Here is a 13,358-nt window from a genome sequence, read left to right as displayed (position 1 = left end):
GGGGTTTACTCACTTTTTTAAGTAAAGTCAACTTAACACCTTTTAAGGCAGGGGGTTTACTCACTTTTTTAAGTAAAGTCAACTTAACACCTTTTAAGGCAGGGGGTTTACTTACTTTTTAAAATAATTTTGCCACTTAAGGCAGCAAGTTTCAACTTTTTAGCAAGCTAGTCAACTTTCCGCTTTTACGGCAACTGATTTACTCACTTTTTTTAAGTAGTCAACTTGTTGCCTTTCATAAAGCTTTGGGTTTACTCCCTTTATATTTAACAGTATACTTACTACACTCACTTTTTTAAAGTTAACTAATTCCTTTTCACAGTGTCAGACTATTTTATCATGTCTGTTTTCAAATAAATACTGTATTTATTAGAATATTACATACTTTGTGCTTCATTAAGTCTATAAAATCTACAATTATAGCCTGAAATAGCTTGAATTTAGAAGACACACTGGAGTCATTTTGTTGGATACAGAATGCTGAAAATAAAAATAAATAAATAAAATAAATCTGTGTTGGAAAAGGTCATTTGTTAACTTAAAAAAAACATAATTACAATTTGCATAATAATAAAAATTAAGTCAACTTAACAGTTCCAAGTTATGGATTTACTTACATTATTTTTGTGATGTTAACTTGTTCCTTTTGAGGCAATTGGTTTACTCGCTTTAACTAATCACTTTTTACAGTGTGAATGGAGTCAACTTGACGCTTTTAAGGCAACTACTCGAGATTGCCTCGAGATTACTCGATTTTTAAAAGTATTTTGTCACTTATGGTAGCAAGTTTCAACTTTTTAGCAAGCTAGTCAACTTTTCGCTTTTAAGGCAACTGATTTACTCACTTTATTAAGTCAACTTGATGCTTTTATAAAGCTTTGGGTTTACTCACTTTATTATGTATGAAGTCAACTTGACGCCTTTGAAGGCAGTGGGTTTACTCACGTTAGTAAAGTCAACTTGTTGCCTTTCATAAAGCTTTGGGTTTACTATCTTTATGCATGAAGTCAACTTGACGCCTTTTAATGCAGCGGGTTTACTCACTTTATTAAATCAAGCTGACGCCTTCTTCACTTTTTTTAAAGTAAAGTCAACTGTTTCTTGTCACTTTCAAAGTAAAAACAAAAAGTTGACTCAACTCAAAATTGAAAGGCAACTTGCTGTAGAGCAGAGGTGACCAACCCTGTTCCTGGGGATCTACCTTCCTGCAGATTTCAGTTGCAACCCACATCAAACACACCTGCCTGTAATTATCCAGTGCTGTTCAGGTCCTAATTAATTGGTTCAGGTGTGTTTGATCAGGGTTGGAGCTGAACTTTGCAGGAAGGTCGATCTCCAGGAACAGGGTTGAGCACCCCTGCTGTAGAGCTTTTTTTGAGTTGACTCAAATTTAAACCCAAATACTGCACTTGACTCGGTTTAAGTTGGGTAAACTCAAAAATGTCCTGAAGCTGGTTGCCTTAAAATTTTAAGTTGAGTCAACTTTTTTTTAACATTGTTTAAGACAATGGGTTTATTTCTAAGTAAAGTCAACTTGATGCTTTTATGACAATGGGTTAACTCATTTTTTTAAGTAAAGTCAACTTGACGCCTTTTATAAAGTTACAGGTTAACTCATTTTTTTAAGTAAAGTCAACTTGACGCATTTTACACAACGGGTGTACTCACTTTTTTAAGTAAAGTCAACTCTTTCTTGTCGCTTTCACTGTAGAAACAAAAAGTTGACTGAACTTAAAGTCAACTTCTTGGCTTTTATAAAGTTAAGGGTTTACTAAATTTTTAAAGTAAAGTCAACTTGTCACCTTTTATAAAGTTACGGGTTTACTCAATTTAAGTAAAGTCAACTTGTCACCTTTTAAAAAGCTACAAGTTTACTAATTTTTTAAATTAAAGTCAACTTTTTGACGCTTTTAACACAACGTCTCTCACTTTTTTAAGTAGTCAACATTTTCTTGTCGCTTTCACTGTAAAAACAAAAAGTTGACTCAACTTAGAGTAAAGTCAACTTGACGCCTTTTATAAGGTTACGGGTTTACTAAATTTTTTTAAGTAAAATCAACTTGACACTTTTAACACAACGGGTTCGCTCACTTCTTTTTATATAAAGTTGACTTGTCATTTTTACCACTATGTGTTTATTTACTTGTTTAAGTAAAGTCCACGTGTCGCTTCTAAGACAAGGAGTTTACTTAATTAAGTATGACGTCAACTTGTCGCCTTTTAACAAAACGGGTTCGCTCACTTCGTAAGTAAAGTCACCTTGAAGCTTTTAAGGTAGCGGGTTTGCTTCATTCTTTTTAAGGAAAGTCAACTTGATGCTGGTTGGCACAGTGGTTAGCACTGCCACCTCATAGCAAGAAGGTCGCTGGTTTGAGTCCCGGCTGGGTCAGTTGGCATTTCTGTGTAGAGTTTGTATGTTCTCCCCGTGTTGGCATGGGTTTCCTCTGGGTGCTCCGGTTTACCCCACAGTCCAAACACATGCTCTATAGGAGAATTGAATAAACTAAATTGGCTGTAGCGTATGAGTGTGTGTGTGAGAATGTGAGAGTGTGTATGGGTGTTTCCCAGTACTGGGTTGCGACTGGAAGGGCATTCATTCATTCATTTTCTTTTTGGCTTAGTCCCTTTATTAGCAGAATGAACCGTCAACTTATCCAGCATATGTTTTACGCAGCTGATGCACTTCCAGCACAACAACCCACAACAATGGGAAACACCCGTACACTGTTGCATTCACTCTCATACACTACGGACAGTTTAGCTTATTCAATTCAAGTGTTTGGACTGCAAGGGAAACCGGAGCACTTAAAGGAAACCCGCACCAACACTGGAAGGGCATCCGCTGCTGGAATAGTTGGTGGTTCATTCCGCTGTGATAATTGCTAATAAATAAGGGACTAAATTGAGGGAAAACGAATGAATGAATTAATAAACTTGACACTTTTAAGACAACAGGTGTACTCACTTTTTAAAAGGAAAGTAATCACTCTTCATACAGGGCGGGGCTTTCGCAATATTGGCCAGGAATATTAAAGCCTATTGGCCGAATGTCCACGGAAAAACTGCCTGATCATTCTGTGGTAATCTCCCAAACACACACACACACACACACACACACACACACACACACACACACACACACACACACACACACACAGAAAGAGAAAGTCAGGAAGTTCAGGATTACGACAAATCATCATCTCTCCTTTACTGAGAGAAAATAAAAAGAGAGAGCTCAATCCGTTTGGAGACTTTCCACTTTCCCCTGTCTGCCAGCCATGAATGTTCTCTGGTTCCTGGAAGGGTTGAGGAGTTATCCAATTAAGGGGTTATCTCTCCTTTTAGTTGCCTAGTCTGTAGGGCATTAAGCTTCCTGCCGTCATCAGCAGTCAATCCCAGATCGCAGCGGCAGACTCTTCACATCTCGCTCTCTGTCCACTGAAGCCACTGCTGGGCTTCTGGATTTGACCAACCGCTTACTTCATCCAGAAAGAAAGGCTTCGGAGGAGTTATGGGCGCCCACGCATCCAACCTGGATGAGGTCTTGGCTGAGGACATGCACTACTGGTACAACAAGTTCATGAGGGAATCTCCGTCAGGCTTGATTACGCTGTTCGAGCTCAAAAACATGCTGGAGATGCAGGGCATGACGGAGGAGGCCAGCAGCTACGTGGACCAGGTCTTCTTCACGTTTGACATGGACGGGGTGAGTCAAACACGCGCAATAAATGAGTTTTAGAGTCTAAACATCTTCAAATTCTTAAATCAAGAAGCATTTTCTTGATGAGTGTTTCCCTACCTTGTTTCTAGAGGTACACCAACAGCACATACTGAGGATGTCTCCCTTATCTGACCCATTCATTTCAGGTTTTAGAGCTCCACTAATGTTCTGATGAGTTGATTCAGGTGTGTTTGATTAGGGAAAGGTTAAAAATGTATGCTGTTGGTGTGCCTTCCCTACTGAAAAATCCAGCTTAAACCAGCCTAGGCTGGTTAGCTGGTTTTAGCTGGTCGACCAGCCTGGTTTTAGAGGGGTTTTGGCCACTTCCAGGTCTCCAGCCATTTCCAACCTGGTCTTAGCTGGTCAGGCTGGGAGATGACCAGCTAAAACCAGCTTGACCAGCCTAGCCAAGATGGGAGTCCAGCCAAAACCAGCTATATCCAGCTTAAACCAGGCTGGTCGAGCTGGTTTAAGCTGGATTTGGCTGGTCATTTTCCAGCCAGACCAGCTAAGACCAGGCTGGAAATGGCTGGAAACCAGCCTGGAAATGGCCAAAACCCCTCTAAAACCAGGCTGGTCAACCAACTAAAACCAGCTCGACCAGCCTGGTTTAAGCTGGATATAGCTGGTTTTGGCTGGAATCATAGCTTGGCTAGGCTGGTCAAGCTGGTTTTAGCTGGTCATCTCCCAGCCTGACCAGCTAAGACCAGGCTGGAAATGGCTGGAGACCAGCCTGGAAGTGGCCAAAACCCCTCTAAAACCAGCCAGGTCGACCAGCTAAAACCAGCCAACCAGCCTAGGCTGGTTTAAGCTGGATTTTTCAGCAGGGTTAGACAAGTAAAAATATGTGTTGTTGTTTTTTTTTTCAGAAATAAGTCAAAATTAGGTGAGTTTTTGGTAAAACTACAGAATAACGGCACATTAGTATTGGTTAATTTATTCACTGACATTAACCAAGTAGGAATAATCATGTAGAGCGTTTATTATTCATAGTTAAACATTTACTACTGCATTATTCAAAATACAAAGTTGTATTGCCGTCCCTGCTGAAAAATCCCGCTTAAACCAGCCTAGGCTGGTTGGCTGGTTTTAGCTGGTCGACCAGGCTGGTTTTAGAGGGTTTCCAGCCATTTCCAGCCTGGTCTTAGCTGATGACCAGCTAAAACCAGCCTAGCCAAGCTGGGAGTCCAGCCAAAACCAGCTATGTCCAGCTTAAACCAGACTGGTCAAGCTGGTTTTAGCTGGATTTGGCTGGTCATTTTCCAGCCTGACCAGCTAAGACCAGGCTGGAAATGGCTGGAAACCAGCCTGGAAATGGCCTAAACCCCTCTAAAACCAGGCTGGATTTTTCAGCAGGGGTGAGTTAACACGAACTAACGTTATTTAACTTAATTAACATTACCTAACGTCAGGGGTGTCCAATCTCGGTCCTGGAGGGTCGGTGTCCTGCTGAGTTTAGCTCCAACTTGCTTCAACACACCTGCCTGGAAGTTTACATTTACATTTAGTCATTTAGCAGACGCTTTTATCCAAAGCGACTTACAAATGAGGACAAGGAAGCAATTTACACAACTAAGAGCAACAATGAATAAATGTAGGCAAACTTGTAGGCAAGTTTCAGGTCTGTAAAGTCTAAGAAGGAAAGTATTAGTAGTATTAGTATTTTTTTATTTTATTTTTTTGGGTATAGGTAGTGTGATATTCAGAGAGGCAATTGCAGATTAGGAAGTGTAGTGGAGACTAAATAGTTGAGTTTTTAGTGGTTTCTTGAAGACAGCGAGTGACTCTGCTGTTCTGATGTAGTTAGGGAGTTCATTCCACCAACTGGGCAGATTGAACGCGAGAGTTCGGGAAAGTGATTTCCTCTTTGGGATGGAACCACGAGGTGACGTTCATTTACAGAACGCAAGTTTCTGGAGGGCACATACATCTGCACAAGTGAGAGCAGATAAGAAGGAGCAAGTTTCTAATATAAGAGCTTGATTAGCTGCTTCAGGTGTGTTTGATTAGGGTTGGAGCTAAACTCTCCAGCACTGCAAAAAAATGCTTTTCTTACTCAGATTTTGTGTCTTGTTTCTAGTCCAAATATCTAAAAATTCCTAAATCAAGAAGCATTTTCTAGACAAGCAAAACATATAGTCTTGTTTTGAAAAATAATATGCCAATATTAAGGGAGTTTTTCCTTAAAACAAGCAAAATAATCTGCAAATGGGGCAGCAAAATAATCTTGTTTTTTCTTTTGACATAAGATTATTTTGATTACCCCATTGGCAGATTATTTTGCTTGTTTGTAGGCCTCTTTTGCCCAGTAGGCCTACACTGTGTTTTATTTGCTAAGCTACTAATTGAAAGGTAAATATAAGGTATAAAAGTATACATTATTTTTATTACTTCATAATACCCATATGCCTGATAAGCTTTTTATATTAATGCACAATGCACAGATACTGATGTTTCATAATGTTTTACACTACATTATTTGAGTCTACCAAGCTTCGCTTACGATGTCTACATTGCTCTACTTACATTAAATCTAAATCACAAATATCAGAAATGACCACAGATCGTTGAGATTTAATTAATGACAGTTTTAATGTTATTGATTAACGCACTACTTTACAGATTTCATTCATTCATTTTCCTTCTGCTTTTTTCCCTGGTTCATCAGGGGTTACCACAGCGGAATGAACCTCCATTACTTGACAGATTTACATATACAGTACACATAATTTTAGCTGGTTTGTGTAATGTGTTTTATGTTCGGTAAAATAATTTCGAATTGCATCTTTGGGGATTTTTCAGATACTGTAATTACATTGTCTTGCCTCAATAAGTGGATTTAGTGGTTTTTGCAAAACAAGCACAAGTGGATTTAGCTGGTTTTGACGCAAAAGAAAATCTCCCTTGTTAAAAACCAAAGAATTGGCTTAAGTGACATTTATGAAAAAAAGGTGTTTTATTACCAGCTAATAACCTTATCATTCATTCATTCATACATTTTCTTGTCGGCTTAGTCCCTTTATTAATCTGGGGTCGCCACAGCGGAATGAACCGCCAACTTATCCAGCAAGTTTTCTTGTAAATGAGCATTTTCTGTCAGGCTCCTTTGATTATGTTCAGAAGTTTCATTTTATTTGTGATGATAAGGTTAGGGGTGAGGCAGTGGCGCAGTAGTTAGTGCTGTCGCCTCACAGCTAGAAGGTCGCTGGGTTGCTGGTTCGAACCTCGGCTCAGTTGGCGTTTCTGTGTGGAGTTTGCATGTTCTCCCTGCCTTCGCGTGGGTTTGCTCCGGTTTCCCCCACAGTCCAAAGACATGTGGTACAGGTGAATTGGGTAAGCTAAATTGTCCATAGTGTATGAGTGTGTGTGTGAATGTGTGTGCAGCTCTCCCTAGAGATGGGTTGCGGCTGGAAGGACATCCGCTGCGTAAAAACTTGCTGGATAAGTTGGCGGTTCATTCCGCTGTGGCGACCCCGGATTAATAAAGGGACTAAGCCGACAATAAAATGAATGAATTAATTAATTAAAATGTTACGAATTGCTTCCAAACACATCTACAACGAGCCCAAAAGGTTGATCACACGACAAATAAGTCATAAATACAATACTATAAGAAAGAGAAAATAATAATTCAATGTTTACCTGCTCTTTTGTCTATGAAGGTATTGTTGTCTCTTTGCTCAGCTCACCTCTTCATGTCTTCAAATGTCAGTGGTTCGTTCACGTTACACTGACAGTCCAACTGCAACACAATCTCACGGCAATTCGTAACTTTTTCATTTAGTGGCTAATTCGTATGAATTCGTACGATCTAATTCGTACAATTTAGTACGATTTGCTCATCCCCCAATGACGGTTGGGGTTAGGGGTGGGGTCAGGTGCCTCGCCTCCTTATTAAAATCGTACCATTTCGTACGACTGAACTCGTACGAATTAGCCACTAAACTGGCAAAACGTAAAATACTTACGTTTTCTCGTGAGATCAGGCTGGACAGTCACATATAATCTTAACCAATGTACACAGTCTGAGCCGTTAGGAGCCATGATGGTTAGTTCACCTTTCAATTCAATTCTTTTTCCGGCTCTAAACGCATATGATTAGCCCGTGAGGAACGAATGACTCAGACCAGATAGATCAGACTCGAAAGATGAACGGATCAATTCTTTTCCCGGCTCTAAACGCATATGATTGGCTTCTGCCTTTACGAGATGAACGACTCAAAAGACTTGAAATGAACGATACCACCTGGACAAATGTGCGCACGCGCAGATGAACGAATCACTTCCTGAGAGGACTCGTAGTTCCCGAGTCAAATTGAAGATTTGTTCAAAATGAACGAATCGTTCATGAACGACCCATTACTACTACGGTGGTAACTTTTCAAAAAGTAGACTTTTGTGCCATACAGGTTGGCATTAGTACCTTTAGGGTACACTTTTGTATCTTCTAAAGGTCACTATTGTACCTTTAAGGTACTGTGAGGTACACATTTGTACTTTATGAAGTTTATTTATAAACTAATTTGAGAGGATCACGTGCTTATGATTGCTTACAGCAGGTGCCGCATTATTCAATTATGATTCACCAATCAGACGATTCCTAAGCCACTATAAACCCCCTCAGTTCCACATAACAGCCATCTTCGTTTTGAAGAATCCCCCTTCCACCCCTACTCCCCTCCTTTCCTAGATGGGTGGCACGGTGGTCCAGTGGTTGGCACTGTTGCCTCAGAGCAAGAGCGTCAGTGGTTCTAGTCCTTACCAAGCCAGTTGACGTTTATATGTGGTTTACCAGCCTGACCTCACAAGAAAACGTAAGTATTTTACGTTTTGGCAGTTTAGTGGCTAATTCGTACGAGTTCAGTCGTAAGAAAATGTACGATTTTAAAAAGGAGGTGTGGCACCTAACCCCACCCCTTAACCCAACCGTCATTCGGGGATACGCAAATCGTACTAAAATGTACGAATTAGATCGTACGAATTTGTGGGAATTAGCCACTAAATAAAAAAGTTACGAATTGGCGTGAGATTGTGTTGGGTTTACACGTTCTCCCTGTGCTCATGTGGGTTTCCCCCGGGTTCCCCGGTATCCTCCGACCATCCAAAACATGCAACTTAAGTTAACTGACTAATCCAAATCGGCACCATGGACATGCTCCTAGTAAGTAGTTATCTCTTAAGAGTTCATTAGCTACTACAGCAGGGGAGTTCTCCAGATCTACCTGAGCTCAAACTCCCCTCTCGCCTTGCAAACCGAAGGGAGCCCCAGGCTCAGGGATCTTATGAGCTCACTATTGTCCAAATGACTTGCCTAATTAACCTAATCAAATAGTATGTGCTCTCATCATGCCAAAGACAAAAATAAAGAGTGATTACTAATAACTTTTCTAAATTAGATTTGATTTGGTACACATCTCATATTTGGCCCAAGAACTCACACCTGATTTATATAATTGTGCAATAAAAAATGTATGATAACCATAAATGATATACATGTAACGTGTCGATTTATTTCTTCATTCATAATATGAATTCCTTTCTTTCTTCGTTGTCTCCTCAGGACGGCTATATAGATTTCGTGGAGTACATCGCTGCTGTAAGTCTGCTCCTGAAAGGAGAAATCAACCAGAAGCTGAAGTGGTACTTCAAACTCTTCGACCAGGACGGAAACGGCAAGATCGACAGAGATGAAATGGAGACCATATTCAAGGTAAACTATCAAGTTTTTCCCTTACACATTTTAATTTGAATCTATTTGAACTACTGGAGCAGTTTGTTCAACAGTATCTGGATGCAGCCTTTATGATGCAAGCTGAGATTGAGCGATGCAATGTCAGACACATGCTCTCAATGGAGTGAGTGATGTCACTGTGACGTGTAGGGTTAGGTGAGCGCATTAAAAGGCATTGGATGCAGCTCAGATTGCACTGCACCAGGTCTGCATCCAGACCCCTCTCAGTTTGTTGGTTCTATCAGCAAACAAAAGCAAAGATGTCCATCAGCTTTTTACAATTAACCATGATTGATTCGTCTGACATTTTTGCAACACAAAGATAAAGAAAACTAATAGCCGCTAAACTTATTATTAACATCTTCATGTGTTTTGAGCTCCTGAAAAATTTTCCTTCAGCTTAGTCCTTTTGTTTATCAGGGGTCACCACAGTGGAATAAACCCCTAGCAATTCCAGCATGTTTTACGGTGCACATGCTCTTCCAGCTGCAACCCAGTACTGGAAAACACCCATGCACTCTCATTTACAAACACACACACACACTCACACACGTACCTACACCACGGCCAATTATGTTCATCCAATTCCCCTATAGCGCATGTGTTTGGACTTGTGGGGGAAACCGAAGCACCTGGAGGAAACCCACGCCAACACGGGGAGAACATGCAAACTCCACACAGAAATGCCACCTGGCTCAGCCAGGACTCAAACCAGTGACCTTCTTGCTGTGAGGCGAGCTCCTTAAATAATTAAAGGGAACCTAATTTACCTCTTTTTACATAAATAAGTCTCTGATGTCCCTAGAGCAGGGGTGCCCAAACTTTTTCTTATGAAAGCAAAAACCAGACTTGACTGATGGGGGTGGGCCGGAGGTAAATATGCCAAACTATTATATTAAAGCTGCCATGGTAGTTTCCTAATTTAATAATATTAAAAAATATATAGGCGTTGGAAGGGCGTCCACTGCGTAAATCATATGCTGGATAAGTTGGCGGTTCATTCCGCGGTGGTGACCCCAGATTAATAAAGGAACTAAAGGCTGATTTACACTTCTGCGTCAAGCGCACGCGTATGCTACGGCGCTGACAAATAGCCCTACGATGTGGCCGTCGGCGTCGCTGACGTGCACCTCTCAAAAAATGTAACTACATGTCGCAACGACGCGTAGCGCAAGCTTTGTGATTGGTCGGCTTGGTAGTGCTGACAAGTCTGGGCGGGACCGAGAGTTGTTGCACATCCGCCGGTTCCTGCCTCAAAATGAGCGAGTTTGAACCACTTGTACATCCCGGAAGCGTTCAGAAAGAACAAAACACAGGCGAAGAAACTCGACACAGACACACATTAACACCTCACTGCCAACTAGCGTTTCGGAAGTGTTAATGCAGACCAACAGAGACAGCCGCAGAAGTATAAATGCACAGTTACGAGTGTTGCATGCGCCGTGGGTTATGCCGGTCACTTGACGCAGAAGAATAAACAAGGCTTAAGCCAAAAAGAAAACAAATGAATGAATGAAAAATAAATAGAAAAAAAATGCTTCAATCATATTAATAATTATATGTTGTTGTAGCTTTGCATTTTATAATGTACATCTTACATTAAAAACATTTATTCATTCATTCATTCATTTTCTTGTCGGCTTAGTCCCTTTATTAATCCGGGGTCGCCACAGTGGAATGAACCACCAACTTATCCAGCAAGTTTTTACGCAGCGGATGCCCTTCCAGCCGCAACCCATCTCTGGGAAACAATAACAAACACATTTAAAACAGAATGGTGTTCAATGCTGAATACGCAAGTCAAGCTGAACCTGGCTTTGCCTTGATTTGATCGTCGATGTCTTGTGTATTGTCCTCGAGTGACAGTATTTACATTTTTAAAAATTTGATTCAAGCACAACATTTAATTGAAACATTACATTTCAGTTGGCATTTTTGTAGCCAACAATTAAACAAACAAACAAACAAAAGCTTTCGTTAAATTAGAAGTGACGATCTCTCTTGAAGGCATTTGCCACAACCTTTATTCTAAATCTCTTCTCATTTGGGAGGACAGGTCATATCAGAGGTTACCATGGGCCAACTTTGGCCTGCAAGCCCTACTTTGGCCATCTCTGCCCTAGAAAGTGTGTGTGTGCAGTTTCAGCTCAAAATACCCCACAAATAATGTTATCTAACTGTCTGAAACTGACCCTTTAAGGCTTTGATCCTAACGGTGGCATTTTGGCGACTTTAAATGCAAAGTCTTCTCAAAAGAGGGCGGAGCTACAGATGCCTATGTCTAATTCAAAACAAACTAATGATGTACTGCTGCTTCTCACTCAGGGTTGTTTATGCTAATGAGGGAGAGAGGGTCACTAGTGGGCGGGGCTTTTCCCTCTGATGACACGTACAAAGGGAGAATGTTAATCAAAGTGTTTCTGCAGACAGTTTTTATCGAGTTTGATTATAAAATATAGAATTCTTTAGTTGTTACCGGTCAAAGCTGAATATATTTGTGTTGTTGTCACACAACTGTGTTTAAACCACTTATAAAAGTGATTTTTGCATAATAGGTGCCCTTTAAATAGCCGGCTGTTGTAGAGATTAGACCCGGGGGAAAGACATTTGTGTTTAATCCTAACCTAAATCCCCGATTGAGCTCCTTCATTCTCCAAATGCAGTTTCTATCCTATTACACCTGTCCGTGAGACTGAGCTATTCACAGTGCTGTACATCTGCGCTTCACAATGACATTACGTAAATAATTATACACTAATAACTACATTTATTCTTACACTGCAAAAACGAGTCTCATTTCTATTGCAAGGATCTACAAATTCTTATAGCAGAAAGCGTTTTATTATCTAGTAAAAAAAAACTGTTGTCGTTTTCAGAAATACTAAGTCAAAATTAGTTAAATTTTCCTCTTAAAACAAGCTAAATAATCTGCCAATGTGGTAAGCAAATAATTTTATTTCAAAGTGAAAACAAGATTTTTTGCTGACCCCATTGGGAGATTATTTTGCACGTTTATTGGAAAAACTTGTATATTTAGACACTATTATAAATAAATTTAAAAAATGTATTTAATAATTTAAGTTAATTAATAGTAATTAACCTTATTCTAGATCAAAATGAATGGCATTTGGTTACATAAAATGTTAAAGGTATTTTATAGTTCACCCAAAAATTAAAGTTTACTATTAATTCAATTAATTTTAATTCATTTCTTTTCCTTAGGCCATTTAATAGGATTTTGACTATTTTCCTTAGGAGAACATTAAGGATTCATTCATTCATTTTCTTGTCGGCTTAGTCCCTTTATAAAAAAAAAACACAGGTAGAACATGCAAACTCCACACAGAAACATCAACTGAGCCGAGGATCGAACCAGCGACATTAATGCTGTGAGGCGAACGTGCTACCCACTGCGCCACTCTTATTATATCATATAAATGTCAGAATTATTAGCGCTCCTTTGAGTATTTTTCTCTTTTTTAAAAATTTCCCAAATAACAGAACAAGGAAATTTTCACAGTATGTCTGATAATATTTTTTCTTCTAGAGAAAGTCTTATTTCTTTTATTTTAACAAGAATTAAAGCAGTTTTAAATTTTTTTAAACACATTTTAAGGTCAATATTATTAGTCCCTTTAAGCTATATATTTGTTTTCGACAGTCTACAGAACAAACCATCGTTATACATTGACTTGCCTAATTACTCTAACCTGCCTAATTAACCTAGTTAAGCCTTTAAATGTCACTTTAAGCTGTATAGAAGTGTCTTGAAGAATATGTAGTCAAAGATTATTTACTGTCATCTTGGAAAAGATCAAATAAATCAGTTTTTAGAGATGAGTTATTCAAACTATTATGATTATAAATGTGCTGAAGAAATCTGCTCTCTGTTAAACAAATTGGGGG

General features: G+C 39.5%; 1 protein-coding gene across 1 annotated transcript in view; it reads left to right on the top strand.

Moving 5' to 3' along the window:
• Nucleotides 1-3,360: 3,360 nt before the first annotated feature.
• Nucleotides 3,361-13,358, top strand: part of guca1c (guanylate cyclase activator 1C) — a 14,959-nt gene continuing 4,961 nt past the window's right edge. The window contains exons 1-2 of the mRNA NM_194393.2: nucleotides 3,361-3,706; nucleotides 9,282-9,431. Coding sequence (NP_919374.1) covers nucleotides 3,512-3,706; nucleotides 9,282-9,431 — 345 coding nt within the window. The 5' untranslated portion in view covers nucleotides 3,361-3,511. The remainder of the gene's footprint in view (nucleotides 3,707-9,281; nucleotides 9,432-13,358) is intronic.

This window comes from Danio rerio, chromosome 15, assembly GCF_049306965.1.
Source record: "Danio rerio strain Tuebingen ecotype United States chromosome 15, GRCz12tu, whole genome shotgun sequence".
NCBI lineage: Eukaryota > Metazoa > Chordata > Actinopteri > Cypriniformes > Danionidae > Danio > Danio rerio.
Note: the sequence above shows the minus strand (reverse complement) of the source record. Positions and strands in the feature narration are given on the sequence as shown.